The 21,409-nt window shown below is 41.4% G+C and overlaps 1 protein-coding gene across 2 annotated transcripts in view; it reads right to left on the bottom strand.

Annotated features, from left to right (window-relative positions):
- Positions 1 to 21,409, bottom strand: part of Scp1 (Sarcoplasmic calcium-binding protein 1) — a 67,807-nt gene that overhangs the window by 6,982 nt on the left and 39,416 nt on the right. For both annotated transcript variants that reach the window (XM_086827496.1, XM_086827495.1), the window contains one exon: positions 20,826 to 20,992. In XM_086827496.1, the coding sequence (XP_086683622.1) occupies positions 20,826 to 20,992 (167 nt within the window). The remainder of the gene's footprint in view (positions 1 to 20,825; positions 20,993 to 21,409) is intronic.

The raw sequence follows: 21,409 nt of genomic DNA, 5'->3' as shown, positions 1-21,409 counted from the left end.
AAGGAAAAGAATAACAGAGACTATAAATGTAAACAAACTTTGGGAAAGGCCTTATGAATGGCAGAAAAAGCGTTGCCAATATATTAAAAAAAAAAATTTTAATTATTAAAGCATTATTTAAAAATATGTCAAGCAAGAAAACTTAAACAAATTTAAACTTCCAAAAAGGACACTGTTCGGAGCAGACAGCTCGCGCTAAATTATGCGCGTATAGGTGTACGCTGCACCTGCTGCGTTCTTAGGCGTTCTCTCCTTATCTATTGCTCTCTCTCTTCTTCTACTGTCGCCTTATCTAGTAAGCAAAACTTCAATGTAAGCTAATATATAATTGAAGTCAAGCGTCCGATCGGCAGTTGCAGCTCCGACGATATTAAAACAAGAAAAAACGTTAGAATGTTTTTTATGAAGAATGAGAAATGTCTGACCAACACTTATAACAACAACATTTAATTGCTATAAATATTTTTACACCAATAAAATTGAATTAAACTTTGTTTTTTAAAATATAAAGTTATTTATAAAAAAGTAGTGGTAAAAATATTAACATAAAAAAAAAACAGCTTGTGAAAATCGTACGTTTGCGAATTATATATAATTATAAAAAAAAAAAGACTTAATTCATTTCAGATTGTGTGAGTACGCTCTGTGCGTACTCGGTATTTTGAGCTAGGATGACTACAACTAAGTCGTTTGCGTACGCCACAATGGTCGCACCCTCAGGAATGTCTAGGGAGACAATTTCGTTGTAGCTGATGTTCCATAGCTCAGGTCCAAGTATTGATCCTTGTGCGGCTCCTGAAGTTATCTGTATACATTTTTCTCCTGCTTTGGTTTGATACAAAACTCTTCGATTGTCAAGATAGTTCTGTAATATCCGCAACAGGTATCCTAAGATTTGCAATTGTCTTTTCAGAGTATCAATTATGTTGTCCTATTTAATGTTGTTGAATGCGTATCTACGTCTAGTATTTCTAGGAGAACTACCGGACTCGAGAGGTGATTGCTTCGTTATCTACTGAGAGCTTAGTTAACGACTTCTTGGATTCCTGCAATGTTCGAACTGCCTGGTCTAAATCCATACGGAAAGACCACCGCCTCTTTCGATCGCTACTGATAATCGTGTCTTGATAATTTACTCTAGTAGCTTTCAGGTGAGTTAAGCATGCATAGTGTTCGATAAGCTGATGGGGTTAGCGGATATCCTTTGACCTTACTTATCAGAACTGCATCAGAAAGTCTGCTTTCCGCGTTCACTCTGCTGAGATGTTGTTGAGCCCTGTTTTTGTCGCTTTCAGTAGCTCGTCCACTGTAAAGAGGTTGATCTGGTCTTCTGGTATTGGTGCAGTAGTTCTCGCTTTGCTTATTTGCGTGAGCAGCGAATAGTGTTTTGACTATATGATCGTTTTGCTCTCTCTAAAGTTTCGGTGTTGCATTTCTTGTTCTCAGCTTCTTCGTCACGATTTTATACCCCATCTCCCATGGGTCACTGTTCTCATGCTTTGTAAACACCCTCCCCGTCCAGCCCTCGTCATGCGGCGTCTGTTTGTGATAAACGCCTCTCGAAGAGCTTTTATCTGTTCTGTCCACCAAAACGCTTCTTGTCCTTGTCTGCGAGGATTGCCCATTTTTGGCATTGCAGCGTTGCAGGCCTTTTTTATAATTACCATATTGTCCTAACTATGTTACCGCCGCTCTGTCGATTCTGTCTTGCGTCAATTCTTGTATCAACCTTGCTTTGTCAAGTCGATTAACGTTCCATCCTTTTCTCGTTAGTCTCACTGTAGTCACTTCGTTTTTTACTATGTTAAACGTTACTTCCTTTGTAGGTATAGTGGACTTTCCAGTCGGAAAGCGCAGTCACTAGGTCGTCGGTATTGCCCCACATTTGCAGTTATCATTCCAATCCTTGCAGCCATATTTAGGACTCTACGGCCTTGAGGGTCAGTTAATGCTATACCACATTCTTGAGCTCTTCAGCAAAAATCTCCTGCTATTATAAAATTTCCTCCTATTTGCCTTGCGATGTCTTCAATACAATCTAGTTTCGTCTGGAATGTATGGATGTCGTCACTTGGGATTAAATAACAGCTGAATATTGTCCAGTTTCTGATTTGTGATAGAACATGGCACCTTCCTTTTTTGTCGATTCTGTGTGTGGCAGGGTCCGGGATCCAAATTGCCGCCGTCTTTGCGTCGTCTTCTAGCCAGTTGCCTTTCTCCCCCTTCGCATACTGTTCGGTAATGAAAACAACGTCAATTTGGTTTTCCAGCACAATTTGATACACTGGGGCAGTGCGCTGTCCTAGGGAGGTGTCCAAAGTCACTCCTATTCTCTACTGTGTAGCTACAGAATTTCTAAGCTTTAGTGGAGGTCTTTATTTTATGGCCACTTTCACCACATGTAGAGGGTCTCTCCTAAACGTAGAGGGTCTCTCCTAAACGGCCCTTTGCAATCTTTTTACAGTTGTCTGGTCCCAAAACATTTGAAGAATCTCTTTATATTGAGACAACGCTTCACCCGGCATCTGGTCCGGCTTCCTTTGGCAAGTTCCGGGAGCATGTCGCCTTCCTTGGTTTTCTGGGTTGTCTGATCTAGATCGGTTGTTTTCCATTATATCAAAGAGCTTACTGAGTTCTGAGTTGCTTCACGTACATGGTGATGTTTTTCGTGGTGCGCTGATCATGGGTCTTTATGGAAGCAATGAAGTTTATGCGAGGATTGACATAGAGCTTCATTGGCATCTGTTTTCAGAGCCAGGACAGACTTTAACCAGGAGTCCATTCAACTGCACCTGTACCGCCGAGTCATTGGTGGGTTGTTCGAATAATAATAATAATAAAAATAAACAAGAAAGGAAGCTAACTTCGGCACGCCGAAGTTTATATACCCTTGCAGATAGAACTTCTATGAATATAAAACCATACAATATAAATGATATATATTTGTGTTAAAAAACAATGAAGTAATACCTGCTTTCATTGTATTCACCTATACATATTATATTTTCAGTTTTACATTCAAAGATTTGCATTTTTCCTCTACATCAAACGATCGTTTGTATGGCACCTATATGACATAATAGTCCGATTTTCATGAAATTTGACAAAAAATTTAAGACTAATATAAAATGCCTATACCTAAAATTTTATGAAAATCAGTTGAAAACTGAAAAGGTTATAAATTTAATTGTATTAATTTCTCGATCGTTCCTATGGGAGCTATATGATATAGTAGTCCGATTTTCATAAAATTTTACGCAAAATTGTAGAGTATAGTAAAATGGCTATATCTTAAATTTGATCCAATTCTATTGAAAACTGAAAAAGTTAAAAATTTTTTTGTAAAAATTTTCCGATCATTCCTATGGCAGCTATATGATATAGTCGTCCGATCCGGCCCGTTCCGACATATATACGAGTGAGAGTATATAGAAGGCTAACTACAAAGTTTCATTCAGATAGCTTCAAAACTGAGAGACTAGTTTGCGTAGAAACGGACAGACGGACAGACGGACAGACGGACAGAAGGACAGACGGACAGACGGACAGACGGACAGACGGACAGACGGACAGACGGACATGGCTAGATCGACTCGGCTGTTGATCCTGATCAAGAATATATATACTTTATATAGTCGGAGGTGCCTCCTTCACTGCGTTGCAAACTTCTGACTGAAATTATAATACCCTGCAAGGGTATAAAAATAATAATAATAATAATAATTATTATAATAAAAATAAATATAGTAATAATAATAATTTTTTTTTTGGGTTGAGGAGGGGGAATGCCTAACGCATCTTCCCTATTGCCGTCGCAAAAAAAGGTATGTGGGGCTCTCACCCACTAAACCCCCTCTCTCATTTGGCCGTGTTCCCACTTCGGAACAGCTTTCGCATTACTTCAAGGTGGCGCCAATTCAGAGCAATGCGCTCTCATCTTCTTTCTGCGTCCAGATTACCCAGTTAATTCATCTAAATTTTGTGTCTTAGATCTGAGAATGTTCTGCACGAATCCTGCGCTGTGTTTCCACGTGTCTTCGCTGCCTATATCTTCGTGACAATATTTTCTGGGTTTATTGCCCCAACAGCTTGTTCCAGGCAGTTCCGCGCAGGTCCGAATTTCTTACAGTGGAAAATGGTGTGTTCAGCACTGTCCATCTCCGCATCTCCATATACACATCTGGCGTTGGTTCTTTTCCCTATAGAGTGCAGAAAGGCGGCAAAGTAGCGATGGCCTGTCAGCATCTGCGTGACGTAGTAATCCACATCTCCGTGTGTCCTTCCATACCAAGCTAACAGGTTTGGTAACAGTCTAGCTGTCTATCTTTCCCTTGCTTCGGCTGCCCATCTTTCCTGCCATTGTTGGAGGATTACTTCTCTGGTCCGCTCAAAAAAGCCTCTTGTCGTCTCTCTTTCCTGTCTCCTCTCATATATTTGTCTTCGCGCTTTGGCCAATAGGTCGATTGGTATGGCGCCTGCAATTACTAGTGCAGCAGGGCCGGATACCGTTCGATATGCACTCGTGATTCGTAGAGCCATGGTTCTTTGCATCTCCAGTAGAGGTTTTGACCTGCAGGTTGTCTCAAAGGTTCCTGCCCAGACCTCACACCCGTACAGCATGATTGCGTGATTTATCTCCATTAAGAGTTTCCGCCTTAATTGTAAGGGATCGCCACGTTTGGCATGAGTCTACTAAGCGCCTTTGTAGTCTCGGTCGCCCGCTTCTTCGTCTCTTGTATGTGTGCATTGAATGTAAATTTTGAGTCCAGTTTAACTTCTAGGTACTTTATAACATTCTGCGTCCTTATTAAGTTCTCCCCAACTCTCATGTCTATTTCTAGAGGGATCCTTTTTCTGCTGGCTAAAAGTAGCTTTGTTTTTTCGTCCGCCAGTTTCAGGTCGTGTGAGTTCAGCCAGCTTTTTACACGTGTCATTACTTGCGTCAACATACGTTGTGCGTACTCGGTATTTCGAGCTGTAATGACTGCGACTATGTCGTCTGCGTCCCCCACAATAGTCGGGCCCTCAGGGATGTCTAGGTGAAAAATTTCATCGTAGCTGATGTTCCAAAGCTCCGGTCCAAGTATTGATCCTTGTGCCGCTCCTGAAGTTATCTCTATACATTTCTCTCCTGCTTTTGTTTGGTACAGTAGTCGTCGGTTCTCAAGATAGCTCTGTATTATCCGCATCAGGTATCCTGAAATTTGGAATCGTCTTTTCAAGGCATCAATTATGTTGTCCCATTTAACGCTGTTGAATGCGTTTTTAACATCCAGTGTTGCTAGGAGAACTATCGGCCTCGAGAAGTGGTTGCCTTGTTGGCTGCTGAGCGCTTGGTTGACGACTTCTTGGATTGCTCCAATGGTCGACCTGCCTGGCCTAAAGCCATACTGCATCGGGGAAAGACCCCCACCTCTTTCGATCACTGCTGATAGGCGTGGCTTGATCATTCTTTCTATTAGCTTCCCGGTAGTGTCAAGCATACATAGTGGTGCATAAGCTGATGGAGTTAGGGGATCTCTTTTGCCCTTACTTATGAGAACTAATCGTTGCCTCTTCCAGATGTCGGGGAATTTCCCGCTGGTAATGCAATCGTTATACATATCCAGCAGGATTTGGGGTCTGCTCTCCGCGATCACTTTTTTGAACTCTGCTGGGATGTTGTCTTGTTTTGACTATATGGTCCATTTGTTCTTCCTCCAGTTCTGGTGTTGTGCTTCTTGTTCTCAGCTTCTTCATCACGATTTTATACCCTAGCTTCCATGGGTCAGAGTTGACGTCGTTGCAGAGGCGTTGCCATTTTTCCGTTTTGCTTTTCCGGATGACAGCATTTAAGTCCTTCATGTATTTCTTAAATTCTTCATTAAGTTCTGTGAGAATCCCCTTTCCTCTAGCCCTCGTGAGGCGATGTCTGTTTTTAATACCCGCTTCTCTTAGAGCTTTTATCTCTTCTGTCCACCAATACGCTTCTTGTCCTTGTCTTCGAGGATTGCCCATTTTTGGCATTGCAGCGTTGCAGGCCTGTTTTATGATTGCCAGGTTGTTGCTAACTGCGTTACCGCTGCTCTGTCGGTTCTGCCTTGCGTCAATTTCTTGCATCAGCCTTGCCTTGTCTAGTCGGTTAACGTTCCATCCTTTTCTCGTTGGTCTCACTGTAGTCACTTCGTTTTCTGCTATGTTAAACGTTATATTGTTATGTTGTAGGTGTCGAGACTCTTCAATCGGTGATCTTGGGACCGTAGTTTTCTGTCACTAGGGTTATGTCGGGGATGGTACCCTCGTTCCCTACTCGATGGAATGTCGGTATTACCCCAACATTTGCTGTTAGCATTCCGATACTTGCAGCCATATTTAGGACTCTACGGCCTCGAGAGTCAGTTGATGCCCCATTCTTGAGCCCTTGAGTTAAAGTTTCCTGCTATTATAAGGTTTCCTCCTATTTGCCTGGGGTTGTCTTCAATACATTCAAGTTTCGTCTGAAAAGTCTGAATGTCGTCACTTGGGGTCAAATAGCATCTGAATATTGTCCAGTTTCTTATTTGTGTTAAAACATGGCATCTTCCTTTTTTGTCGCCTCTGTGTGAAAGAGTGTTAGGGTCGGGGATCCAAATTATCGCCGTTGGTTTTCCAGCACAATTTGGTGCTGCAGGTCGTTTGCCTTTCTGCTTCTATGCATATTTGCTAAAAGAATCTTCATGACTTTCCTTTCCTGGCCACACTGGGGCAGTGCGCCGTCCCAGCGAGGTGTCCAACGTCGCTCCTGTTCTCTGATGTACAGATACAGCATCTCGGAGCTTCATTTTATGACCACTTTCACCAAATCTAATGCAGAGGTCTCTCCCATCCGGTCCTTTGCAATCCTTCTGCAAATGTCCAACCCCGAAACATTTGAAGCATCTCTTTATATCGAGACAACGCTTAACGCGGCATCGGGGCCATCCTATTTTTATTCGTTTTTCCGTCAGTATCTTCAGAGCGTATTCCGTTGGTAACTTAACAAAAGTTCTCCTTTGTTTTGAGCTGTTTACTCCTGTCAAGTGGATTATGATTTTCTGGCGCGTGTCGCCTATACCTTCTCTGATTGCTGAGATTATTTCATCTTCTTGTGTGATGCTGTCGATGTCTCTGATTTCCAGTTCGACCAATTGCCTCATGGTTTTCACTGTTCCGCACTCTTTAAGAGTATCCCTTATGTTTTCACATAACTTGACCGTTTCACTTCCTTTGGCAAGTTCCAGGACCATATCACCTGCCTTCGTTTTTCTGACCGACAGTATATTGCTATCGGATTCCTATGGTTTAAGGTTTTTTTTGCAGGTTGCGCAGCACCTCGGCATAGCTTTTTCCGTCTGCCGGTCTGAGTAAGACGGCTGTTGGGCGAGTACGCATTCTTGTGCTAGTCTTTCCTTTTCTTCCCTCAGCTTCACTTTGTCTGACATGTCCTTCTTTAGTTTTGCTTTCTTTTTTCCCCTTCTTATGTGACCGTCTGAAAACCATCGTTTTCCTGTTTATTTTTCACCTTCTTGCTCCTCTCTTTCGCCGTCGGGCTAGTGGCCGTCCTCTTCTGAAGTGTCGAAGTCGGGGTTTCGCTCACTATATTGCCAGGTGCGTATTCATTTGCTTGTCTCTTTTTTTTTTTCTCTTTTCCTTTGACCGCTCCATTTCTGCGGTTTTCCATGACATCAAAGAGCTCACTGAGTTCTGAGGTGCCATTCTTTACGTCCATGCTTATATTCCTTTGCTTTTGCATTGCGAACTTCATTTTCTTGAGAATTGCCTTGCACTCTGATAAGGCCTTCTCTTCTAGTGCGTGCATCTTGTATATCAGCTCCTGTCGCGGGGAGCTTATCTTTGCAGTCTGTGTAAGCAGTGGGGTCTGTTACGTTGGTAGGGGGGGTTGATCCGTATTCATTCTCTGGGTTGTCCTTGTCAGCCAGATTTGGATTTGGATGGGTTATCATCCCCACGGTGTTGTCCGGTGATCTTGTCATCAAGCTGCTCCTACTGAATGCGTCTCCTTCATTTTCCAATTTTCGTTGTGCGCTAGTCATCTTGTTTAAGTGGGTCCAAACTCTAAGCCGCTATCTCCCTGCATATGTGCAGTAGTCCAAAATGTCTCCAATTGGTCCCTATGCAAGCAAGGAGGTTCATGCGAGGGTTAACACAGAGCTTCATGGGCATCTGTGTTCAGAGCCAGGACAGACTCTAAGCAGGAATCAATTCAACTGCACCTGCGCCACCGAGCCATCGGTGTGTGGTTCGAACGTACTAAGAGACTTGCCAAGTTTTAATTGGACGGAGGCGAAGGAGGCATTTTCCTGAGAGCCGTTTCTGCGATATGTCACTCTTGCTTACTAAGGTAACAGAATGCCGCAGAATCCCACAATCGTCGATTCAAAACAGTTTTATCCAAGCATTGGTCCTTGAAAAATCCATGGTCGTGCCGTGACTAGGGATCGCGGGTGTGTCAGGCCCGTCACCTCGGTTGGGTAATAATAAAAATAATAATAATAATAATAATAATAATAATAATAATAATAATAACAATAATAACAATAATCAAAATAATAATAATAATAATAATAATAATAATAATAATAATAATAATAATAATAATAATAATAATAATAATAATAATAATAATTTTTTTTTTTTTTTTTTTTTTGGGTTGAGGAGGGGGAATGCCTAACGCATCTTCCCTATTGCCGTCGCAAAAAAAAGGTATGTGGGGCTCGAACCCACTAAACCCCCCCCTCGCATTTGGCCGTGTTCCCACCTCGGAACAGCTTTCGCATTACTTCAAGGTGGCGCCAATTCAGCGCAATGCGCTCTCATCTTCTTTCTGCGTCCAGATTACCCAGTTAATTCATCCAGATCTTGCTTCTTAGATCTGAGAATGTTCTGCACGAATCCTGCGATGTGTTTCCACGTGTCTTCGCTGCCTATCATCTTCGTGACAATATTTTCTGGGTTTATTGCCCCAACAGCTTGTTCCAGGCAGTTCCGCGCAGGTCCGAATTTCTTACAGTGGAAAATGGTGTGTTCAGCACTGTCCATCTCCGCATCTCCATATACGCATCTGGCGTTGGTTCTTTTCCCTATAGAGTGCAGAAAGGCGGCAAAGTAGCCATGGCCTGTCAGCATCTGCGTGACGTAGTAATCCACATCTCCGTGTTTCCTTCCGTACCAAGCTACCAGGTTTGGTAACAGTCTAGCTGTCCATCTTCCCCTTGCTTCGGCTGCCCATCTTTCCTGCCATTGTTGGAGAATTACTTCTCTGGTCCGCTCAATAAAGCCTCTTGTCGTCTCTCCTTCCTGTCTCCTCATATATATTTGTTTTCGCGCTTTGGCCAATAGGTCGATTGGTATGTCGCCTGCAATTACTAGTACAGCAGGGCCGGATACCGTTCGATATGCACTCGCTATTCGTAGAGCCATGGTTCTTTGTACCTCAAGTAGAGGTTTTGACCTGCAGGTTGCCTCAAGGGTGCCTGCCCAGACTTCACACCCGTACAGCATGATTGCGTGATTTATCTCCATTAAGAGTTTCCGCCTTGATTGTAAGGGGCCGCCCACGTTTGCCATGAGTCTGCTAAGCGCCTTTGTAGTCTCGGTCGCCCGCTTCTTCGTCTCTTGTATGTGTGCATTGAATGTCAATTTTGAGTCCAGTCTAACTCCTAGGTACTTTATAACCTTCTGCGTCCTTATTAAAGTCTCTCCAACTCTCATGTCTATTTCTAGAGGGATCCTTTTTCTGCTGACTAAAAGTAGCTCTGTTTTTTCGTCCGCCAGCTTCAGGTCGTGTGAGTTCAGCCAGCTTTTTACGCGTGTCATTACTTGCGTCAACATACGTTGTGCGTACTCGGTATTTCGAGCTGTAATGACTGCGACTATGTCGTCCGCGTACCCCACAATAGTCGTGCCCTCAGGGATGTCTAGGTGAAAAATTTCATCGTAGCTGATGTTCCAAAGCTCCGGTCCAAGTATTGATCCTTGTGCCGCTCCTGAAGTTATCTCTATACATTTCTCTCCTGCTTTTGTTTGATACAGTAGTCATCGGTTCTCAAGATAGCTCTGTATTATCCGCATCAGGTATCCTGAAATTTGGAATCGTCATTTCAATGCATCAATTATATTGTCCCATTTAACGCTGTTGAATGCGTTTTTAACATCCAGTGTTGCTAGGAGAACTACCGGCCTACTAGTGTCAAGCATACGTAGTGGTCGATAAGCTGATGGGGTAGGGGATCTCCTTTGCCCTTACTTTTGAGAACTAATCCTTGCCTCTTCCTGATGTCGGGGAATTTACCGCTGGTAATGCAATCGTTATACATATCCAGCAAGATTTGGGGTCTGCTCTCCGCGATCACTTTTATGACCTCTGCTGGGATGTTGTCGGGCTCTGGGGCCTTCTTCCCTTTTAAGGTTTTTGCCGCTTTCAGTATCTCGTCCACTGTGAAGAGTTCGATCTGTTCTGCTATTGGTGGAGTAGTTCTCGCTTTGCTATTTGTGTGAGTGGGGAATAATGTTTTGACTATATGGTCCATTTGTTCTACCTCCAGTTCAGGTGTTGTGCTTCTTGTTCTCAGCTTCTTCATCACGATTTTATACCCTAGCCCCCATGGGTCAGAGTTGACGTCGTTGCAGAGGCGTTGCCATTTTTCCGTTTTGCTTTTCCGGATGACAGCATTTAAGTCCTTCATGTATTTCTTAAATTCTTCATTAAGTTCTGTGAGAATCCCCTTTCCTCTAGCCCTCGTGAGGCGATGTCTGTTTTTAATACACGCTTCTGTAAGAGCATTTAACTCTTCTTTCCTCCAATACGCTTCTTGTCCTTGTCTTCGAGGACTGCCCATTTTTGGCATTGCAGCATTGCAGGCCTGTTTTATGATTGCCAGGTTGTTGCTAACTGCGTTACCGCCGCCCTGTCGGTTCTGCCTTACGTCAATTTCTTGTATCAGCCTTGTCTTTTCTAGTCGGTTAACATTCCATCCTTTTCTCGTTGGTCTTACTGTAGGCACTTCGTTTTCTGCTATGTTAAACGTTATATTGTTATGGTCACTTCCGTTGTTGGTGTCGAGACTTTCCAATCGGTGATCTTGGGCGCGTAGTTTTCTGTCACTAGGGTTATGTCGGGGATTGTACCCTCGTTCCCTACTCGATGGAATGTCGGTATTGCCATAACATTTGCTGTTAGCATTCCGATACTTGCAGCCATATTTAGGACTCTACGGCCTCGAGAGTCAGTTGATGCCCCATTCTTGAGCCCTTGAGTTAAAGTCTTCTGCTATTATAAGGTTTCCTCCTACTTGCCTGGCGATGTCTTCAATACATTCAAGTTTCGTCTGGAAAGTCTGAATGTCGTCACTTGGGGTCAAATAGCAGCTGAATATTGTCCAGTTTCTTATTTGTGTTAGAACATGGCATCTTCCTTTTTTGTCGCCTCTGTGTGAAAGAGTGTTAGGGTCGGGGATCCAAATTATCGCCGTTAGTTTTCCAGCACAATTTGGTGCTGCAGGTCGTTTGCCTTTCTGCTTCTATGCATATTTGCTAAAAGAATCTTCATGACTTTCCTTTCCTGGCCACACTGGGGCAGTGCGCCGTCCCAGCGAGGTGTCCAACGTCGCTCCTGTTCTCTGATGTACAGATACAGCATCTCGGAGCTTCATTTTATGACCACTTTCACCAAATCTAATGCAGAGGTCTCTCCCATCCGGTCCTTTGCAATCCTTTTGCAAATGTCCAACCCCGAAACAGTTGAAGCATCTCTTTATATCGAGACAACGCTTAACGCGGCATCGGGTCCACCCTATTTTTATTCGTTTTTCCGTCAGTATCTTCAGCGCGTCTTCCGTTGGTAACGTAACAACCGCTCGCCTTTGTTCTGAATTGTTTACTCCTGTCAAGTGGATTATGATTTCCTGGCGCGTGTCGCCTATACCTTCTCTGATTGCTGAGATTATTTCATCTTCTTGTGTGATGCTGTCGATATCTCTGATTTCCAGTTTGACCAATTGCCTCATGGTCTTCATTGTTCCGCAATCTTTAAAAATATCCTTAATGTTTTCACATAACTTGTCCGTTTCACTTCCTTTTGCCTACCTTCCTTCGTTTTTCTAACCGACAGTATATTGCTATGGAATTCCTCTGGTTTAAGGTGTTTTCGCAGGTTGCGCAGAACCTCGGCATAGCGTTTTCCGTCTGCTGGTCTGACTAAACCGGCTGCTGGGAGAGTACGCATTCTAGTCTTTCCTTTTATTCCCTCAGCTTCACTTTGTTTGACATGTCCTTCTTTAGTTTTGCTTTCTTTTTTCCCGTTCTTGCTCCTCTCTTTCGCCTTCGGGCTAGTGGCCGTCCTCTTCTGAAGTATCGAAGTCGGGGTTTCGCTCACTGTATTGCCAGGTGCGTATTCATTGGCTTTTCTCTTTTCCTTTGACCGCCTTCTTTTTGCGGTTTTCCCGCTAGATCGGTAGTTTTCCATGACATCAAAGAGCTCACTGAGTTCTGATGTGCCATCCTTTACGTCCATGCTTATATTCCTTTGCTTTTGCTTTGCGAACTTCATTTTCTTGAGAATTGCCTTGCACTCTGATAAGGCCTTCTCTTCTAGTGCGTGCATCTTGTATATCAGCTCCTGTCGCGGGGAGCTTATCTTTGCAGTCTGTGTAAGCAGTGGGGTCTGTTGCGTTGGTAGGGGGGTTGATCCGTATTCATTCTCTGGGCTGTCCTTGTCAGCGAGATTTGGATTTGGATGTGTTATCATCCCCACGGTGTTGTCCGGTGATCTTGTCATCAAGCTGCTCCTCCTGAATGCGCCTTCTTCATTGTCCATTTTTCTCTAAGCCGCTATCTCCCCGCATATGTGCAGTAGTCCAAAGTGTCCCCATGGGTCCCTATGCAAGAAGTGAGGTTCATGCGAGAGTTGACATAGCGCTTCATGGGCAAGTGTGTTCAGAGCCTGGTCAGACTCTAAGCAGGAATCCATTCAACTGCACCTGCACCACCGAGCCATCGGTGTGCGGTTCAAACGTACTAAGAGACTTGCGAAGTTTTAGTTGGACGGAGGCGAAGGAGGCATTTTCCTGAGAGCCGTTTCTGCGAGATGTCACTCTTGCTTACTAAGGTAACAGAATGCCGCAGAATCCCACAATCGTCGATTCAAAACAGTTTTATCCATGCATTGGTCCTTGAAAAATCCATGGTCGTGCCGTGACTAGGGATCGCGGGTGTGTCAGGCCCGTCACCTCGGTTGGGATACCCTTATATACGTACATAATAATAATAATAATAATAATAATAATAATAATAATAAAAATAATAATAATAATAATAATAATAATAATAATAATAATAATAATAATAATAATAATAATAATAATAACAATAATAATAATAATAATAATAATAATAATAATAATTGTTTTTTGTCTCCATGTCAACAAGGTTTTATTAAGCTAAGATCAACAAGAACAAATCTTTTAGAGCTCTCTTCCTATATTAGAAAGAGCTTCCATAAAAAACTCCATTTAATGGGTTTTCCTGATCTTCTTCTTGGATCTTATTCTTCTTAATTGGATCTCAAGTTATCTGAATGGCAGGACGCAAAAGGTTCTCTTTAAGAATAATTTATGCAATGTTCTAAGGGTTACATCAGGTGTCCCTCAAGGAAACCATTTGAGACCCTTATTGCTTACATTATTTATAAATGACCTGCCCAAAGTCTTGACTAACTCCAGAGTGCTTATATATTGTATTGAGTTCTTTAAATTGCTACCAAATCACCTATTTTGTATTGTTTTTCTCTGATCCTCTTTTCATTGAAACCTTTCCTGTTGACACATGTTTTTTAAGTTTATCTATAACTTCTTAAGTTCTAGTACACTTAGTTGGGTATAACCATAAAAATCTTGACAAAACGTAAACAACGACTGTTTATAAATGCAGTGGACTGTATTGTTTTTGTCTTAGGTATTTTATGTTTATTAATTCATGTAGCGTTTTAGAATAAGTTTTATAAGCGGGTGCGATAAGCGAGCGGTTGCGGGTAATTTCCAACTAGATCTAACTGGCGAAAATATAGAAACGTGCAGAAGAAAAATAAAGATCGCGTGATGTCCCAATACTCATGCACATATACTGCATTTTGGCTATGAGTGTGAGCTTAAAGCTTTATGTTTTAAACAAGACAATTATGTTCATTACTACACATTTTTTGTAATGGGGCGCTTGTAAATTCCTCTGGCAGTTTTAACTGTGGCCACACGAACCCTCTGATCCTGGCCAGGATGAACCTCAATAACTTTTCCCAACAGCCAATTGCTTGGCGGCTGATTCGGCTCCTTTAAAACCACAAGGGTGTCCAATGCATCATTTGGAGCTTCTTGTTGCCATTTCGTGCGAGTTTGAAGGGTGCTGAGATACTCTAAGTTCCAGCGTTTCCAGAACCCTTGAACCTTGGCCTGCAATTGTCTCCAGCGCTGCAGTCTGTCAATGTGTGCATCCAGGAAAGATGGCTCCGGTACCGAAGTAAGAGACTGACCTGTTAGAAAATGAGAAGGGGTTAGCGGGTTAAGGCTGTGATCGCTGGGTGCGCACAAAGGGCGAGAATTCAGAAGCCCTTCTATCTGAATTAACAGGGTCGAATATTCCTCGAATGTTAATGCACTGCTGCCAGTAACTCGCCTTAGGTGCAGCTTTATAGATCGCACTCCAGTTTCCCAAATCCCTCCAAAATGGGGTGCAGAAGGTGGGATGAAATGCCAATTAATTTAATGAGTCGAGAAGAAGCTTGAAATCTCTTCATTTTGACTTTGGGCAATTGCGATCCGTTGCATCTCATCTAATTCTCGTTTAGCCCCATGAAACATAGTACCATTGTCCGAATATAAATCTGATATTGGCCCACGTCGAGCCCAAAATCGTTTAAAGGCGGCTATAAAAGCGGATGTTGTCAAATCACTGACCAATTCAATATGTATCGCTTTTGTACATAGACAAACGAAAATTGCCAACCAAGCCTTTCCAAATCTTGGTGTCCGACATGTAGATACTTTGATTGTTACAGGTCCAGCATAATCCAAGCCAGTGTGAAGAAAACAACGGGCGGGTTGAACTCGGAAGTTGGGCAAATCAGCCATAAGTTGAGAACTCGTGTGTCTTCGCTGCATGAAGCAAGTTCTGCAATTAAATATGGTTTTGCGGACGAGGTTTCGGGCTCCTAGAATCGAATATCGTTGTCGTAGACTGTGTAACGTGTATTCTACTCCAGCGTGTAGCGAGGCAGCATGTTGATATCGAACAAGTAGAGCAGCAATGGGAGATTCCTTAGGCAGAATTATGGGATGTTTTGCATCATAATTAGCCATAGAATTGTCTATGCGACCACCAACACGCATTACGTTCTGCTCGTCTATAAAAGGGTTGTATCGAATCAACTTAGATTTCTTTGAAAATGGCTGTTCGGTGCTTTACTGCTTGTATTCCATTTTAAAAAACTCCTTCTGGACGTTGGTGAATATTATAGATCGTGCGTAGTGTAGTTCCCACGCCGACAGGAACACCGAAAGTTGATTCCTTCTATGAAGACGATGGACGAAACGAATGCACTAGCTCAGAGCTACCAGTCAGTGAACAACACGAAGTTTACACCCTAAAGGCAAAATTCGACGTTTTTTTGTAGTCATTCCACAACTTGAACCCGAATCGGTTATGTATTGTGCCACTGGTTGAAACTGCGGAGAAGTGGACCTTAATATTATAAAAACTTAACTCCTTGTGCGTCTCCTGCATTTTCGGCGCAACCTTCTGAAAAATTTTGACATATACCACTGCGCCTTCTACGTCTTCCAATCCAGACCAAAAAAACTAACCTACTCCCTAGGTATTTCCTACCAGAATGCAAGAGGCTTACGTAGTAAGCTTTCTAACTTGTATTCTGATAGCCTTTCGTTTGTATCTCAGGTTATTGTGCTCACAGAAACCTGGTTAAAGCCGGAGATTCTGAGCTCCGAAGTTTTTCCAGCTGTGTTCACAGTATATCGGCTAGATCGCCCTATCGAACGCGGGGGTGGTTTTCTTATAGCGGTGGACTCATCACTCACATCAGAAATATTAACCTTCGAGGAATGTAAAGATGTTGAATTCCTCTGTGTAAAGCTATCTATCAAAGGTAGCTCCATTTATATTACCTGTTCCTATATACCTCCATTGTCGGAACTTCCTATTTATTGAAATCACCTTTCCGCTATTCAGATGGTTTCGAGTAAACTTATGGATAGAGACCAGTTAGTAGTCCTAGGAGATTTGAATATCCCTGGTGCTATTTGGTGCTCAAATAATGTAGCGCTTGCTCGGTATGAGATACTTTTATTAGCGCCATCTGTTAGTCGATCATATGTCGAAAGGCGGCTTTGCCAGTGTAGCAAGCGTAGGTCGGCTAGGGCACGACAGATCGGGTGTGAGAGCAACAGAGGCATTTGTCAACGGTCTCCCCGTTTCCCCCACTTTCACATTGGGTTACCGCCACTTTTCCGGCGTCATCTTCCAGCATTCCATTTTTGGCTGCTGAAGTGTAGTGACTCCTGTATTTGGCGACTGGCGACAAAATTTCGAAAAAGTAATCGCGAGTGTTCAAAGTGCTGAGAATACAATTTTGCTTATTGGCCACTGAGCCACGAATAGAAAGGCTGCATTGGTACCGCTCAAAGGCCCGAGGAGAGGTGAGGGGCAGGCAACGAAACGACGCCGGCGCAGCTTCTTGGATTCTTTTAAACGCCTGGATCTGAATTCTAGGAGGAGGACTTCCCCGTCGCCCCGCTCACCAGAGCTGGGGGAAAATATTACTTTTTATATAATTTTATGGGGTTGAAGCATAATTAATTGCCGAATGCGAACGACCTTTGTTCCCTTGGTGAACAGCTCTAGAGAGCACAACTAAGCAGAGAATTCGGTAGCAGTCGTACGAGCTTTTATGCCAGAGTCGGTGTAGGCGTAGGCTTCGGCAAAGCATTGCGATTAGTTTTATGTAATTCTTTCGGGCGTTTTGAACTCGCCGCCGCAATGCGATCCCGGCCAAAGTACATTTAATTCGAGCCCCATGCCTCATCGCGACGAACTATTATAAAGAAAAAGGGAATTTTCGACCCCCATTTTGTTCCAGTGTCAGTGAAGATAATATGGAAAATTAGCGTAAGAAAAAAATATAAATTTTAAGTTAGGTTAAATTTCGGAAAAATTGCAAGGAAAAAAAGTATGATGTGAAATGAACTTAGGCATATGTAAAGAGCGCCACCTTCGTAATCTCTTTTAGGGATGTGAATTTCTTTTTTTGCATGTATCATTTTCATCCCAATTTTCAGCTAGCTTCCGAGGAAAGCGCTTTCATCGGTGGAGTTGAGAAAATGGTGAGTGTCGAAGTAATAATTTAAATAATTTCAAGTACAATAGAAAAGGAAGAAGTAAATGGAAAAAAAAATGTCCCAAATTATGAGCCGTTAATATAAAAGAAAGATCGAAATTCAACCGAACCAACGGCAGAAAACGAAGAGGGAAAGGGAAAGAAAAGAGGAACGCTGATACATAAGGCGATTGCGTTTGAGGCTATTTATGCTGAGAGCTTTTATGCTTCTCCAATTCCAATTATTATTTTTGTTGTTGCAACATGTAAATTTAACTTCAGTCGGCGCGAATAATAATTTCCTCCAACTTGCCCAAAATTGTTTTGCCATTATTTTTATTTTTGCCCGAAGTCGAGTTGAAGGACGTATATTTATTTATCATTGGTATTCTAAGTTTTAATGTTTAATTGTCTATATACGGTTCTTATTTTAAGTAATGAATTTATATTTTTCTAGTTTTAAATAAAATTATTATAATGTTTTAAAATGTCGAGTATTGGCCGCAGCTGGCATGCGTTGTGATGTAGGGTAGCACTTGTCGAAGGGGTCGCTCAAGCTATATAGCTTTGAGGATGGGAGCGACCATAGGAAGGGTGGGCAAATTAGAGCCTCCAAAACACCAGGAGTGCTAAAAAGGAGGAGTAAGGCGAAGAGAGTTAAATTTTCCTCAACTTTTATTAATGTGTTGTCTGTATCTCCGTCCCGGTTTAAGCTTGTTGTAGCACGCAGTTATTTCTGTTTAAAATTATGGAAAGGCAACCCGAGATCTGAGCAAGACCATCACTCCCGTAGCCGACGAGCCGAAGCCGGAAAAATATCTTGCGTGCGCTCCGATCTCGAGCTAACAACTTGCCTGTGACATTTGTTTTGAGTTTAGCGATTCGTTACAATAATTCCACCAATACTCTCCATGTACCTACGCAACATGACCTTATCGCTGGCTTGTTCGACATTTCGCTGTCTCAAGTCAACCATGTTCGAAATTCCTTACAGCGCTTGCTCGATCTTTGCTTCGTCTCTGATCCTGCGAGAGTCACTTTAGCAAGGGTGGCGCCTCTGGCGCAGCCCGAAGATCCTTATCCTTATCAACTTTCGATGTGACCCTTGATATCAGGTGTGACGTACAGAAAATTTCTGACCGTCCAGCCAATAAAGTCCTATGTTTTCACAAGACGGACTTCGAACGGCTGAATAATTTAAAAAACGAGTTCAATTGGTCCGATCTATACATGTGCACTGACATATCAGTTGCCGTGGATATTTTTTACAGTGCCATGAATTAATTTTTTACTGAATGTGTTCCGTTATATTATCCGCCAAGCTCGAATAAACCGCCTTAGTTTACTAAAGTGTTGAGCCGACTTAAGAATAAAAAATCTAGACTGTATGCTAAATTTAAATTCACCGGTTCTCAATCTGCCTTTTCATCTTATTTATCAGATCGGTCAAACTTTACCGTGCTGAATGCTCAGTGTTATAAAAACTATTTAACTCGTTGTAGGGCTCGGTTCTCACGAGACTCAAAACAGTTTTATAATTTTGTTAACACTAAACGTAAGCCTTAAACAAATCCTTCCTTGCTTTCATTTGAAAATACTACCGCAAATAATGATCAGGCAATAGCCGATCTATTTTCGCAGTTTTTTTAAACAATTTATGCAAACTCTTCGTATTTACACCAGACTTATTCCTACGACATACGTAAATCAAACTTAATTTTCTGTCCTAGCCTAAACGAAAGCTCTCTTCTTTTAGGTCTTCATCGTGTCAAGCCAGCTTATTCCCCAGGTCCCGACGGAATTCCTGGCTGTGTGCTCAGGTATTGTGCCGACGCCCTTTGCTATCCCCTTCTGAAATTGTTAACCTTATCCTTAGAAACCTCTCACTTTCCCATTATTTGGAAGAAATCGTTTATTATTGCAAAAAAGATAGCAAATTGGATGCCAGCAATTATAGAGGAATCTCTAAGTTGTCGGCCATCGCTAAACTTTTTGAAAACATTATCACTCCTCACTTACTGCACCTTTGTAGCGTATTATAATTTCAATCAGAAGTTTAGAACGCAGTGAAGGAGGCATCTCCGACTATATATATGTTCTTGATCAGGATCAACAGCCGAGTCGATCTAGCCATGTCCGTCTGTCCGTTTCTACGCAAACTAGTCTCTCAGTTTTAAGCTATCTGAATGAAACTTTGCAGTTAGTCTTCTATATACTCTCACTCGTATATATGTCGGAACGGGCCGGATCGAACGTCTATATTATATAGCTGCCATAGGAATGATCGGAAAATTTTTACAAAAAATATAACATTTTCAGTTTTCAACAGAATTTGATCAAATTTGATGCAATGGATATGTGATATCCGCAACAGGCGGATAAAATTACAGTCCTAAAAAGACACTTGACAATGAGCAAGAAAACTCTTAGTCCTATAGGTCAAGAAACAAGGAGACGTATTCACCATTGAAAAGGTTCAATAACTGATAGACTCTTTTAGAAAAGTCGGGCCATGTCTACCAGCTGGAGAAGTAGAAAAAAATCGCAGCTATCCTTTCTCAACGATTCAGGATGGTGTTGAAAACGACAAAGTTACAAAGTCAACCATAAAATTTCGGGCTACCGGGAAGATTTAAATTTTTTGTATGCCTGGGAACATTAAATCTTTCAAGATAAGATAGATAATTGTGAGTGAAAAAAAAATTAGAAAAACGAACAGGGGATTTGGAAATTTTCTATTAATAATAATTCAGTGCGTTTACATGTGTTTAGAGTGCCCAATAAAACAATAAAAAATTGTTTGATTTTGTACCTCCATAGGATTACCTCCCAGAAAAAACAAAATAAGCATGAACAAACACTATCATCACAAACTAAGATGTAAATTAAAAATTAAAATAACTGTATGTAAATGCGAGGTGAACGAAAGCTTTAATAGATGCGAAAAAGAATATGAATATTTTTCTGAAGAATTTAAAACAAAAGGAGTGCTCCAGAAAAAAAGCCAATCACTTTAAAGAAGAAAGATTAAGAGCGATTTCAATAGGATATTGTAGATCAATAAATCGTTTCGAGGTCCGCATTTACATATTATCTATAGATGTCCCAGCGAGCTGTTTGTATACTAAAAAACTGCGTAAATCTCTAAGTTGGGTGACGTATTGATTATCAACTATTGCAAATTGTCTTAAGTTGAGCACGAGCAGTGTATAAATGAAAGGGATTATGATAATTGTAATTTAAATGATATTATATTTTGTAAGTCAGACTTAATGCTTTGATAAAGAGTGATGACTAAAACTTTAACAATGCACCAAGTCTTAAAAAAAAAAATTAAATATTAATAAATAAGACCGATTCTATTGGGATAATGTGGCTAAAAATAATTTAAATTATATAATAATAAGAATTATAAAATATTTTATAATACCTTATCATCATCAGCAATGGCTGAAATTTCTTCCCACAAATTTTTCATAAGTTTTTTGTATTCATCTAATCGAGAAGTGCTGCAATCTCCTTTTCCTTCAACAACACATGCTCTTACTGCCATGCAAAGAAAATCATTTTGGTCCAAAAATCCATTGTTGTCAATATCTATAAATAAAAAAAAGTCATTTAAATTACATTAAGGAAACAAATAATACTTCATTTTGACGAGTCCTTTTTGTTGTTTTAGACTAAACAAGAAAGGAAGCTAACTTCGGCACGCCGAAGTTTATATACCCTTGCAGATAGAACTTCTATGAATAAAAAACCATACAATATAAATGATATATATTTGTGTTAAAAAACAATGAAGTAATACCTGCTTTCATTGTATTCACCTATACATATTATATTTGCAGTTTTACATTCAAAGATTTGCATTTTTCCTCTACATCAAACGATCGTTTGTATGGCACCTATACGATATAATAGTCAGATTTTCATGAAATTTGACACAAAATTTAAGATTAATATAAAATGCCTATACCTAAAATTTGATGAAAATCTGTTGAAAACTGAAAAGGT

The sequence above is a fragment of the Drosophila serrata genome, unplaced genomic scaffold (assembly GCF_035046125.1).
Source record: "Drosophila serrata isolate PLE 108 unplaced genomic scaffold, ASM3504612v1 contig_175, whole genome shotgun sequence".
Taxonomy (NCBI): Eukaryota; Metazoa; Arthropoda; class Insecta; order Diptera; family Drosophilidae; genus Drosophila; species Drosophila serrata.
The sequence above is the reverse complement of the archived record's forward strand: the minus strand, read 5'-3'. Positions and strand labels throughout refer to the sequence as shown.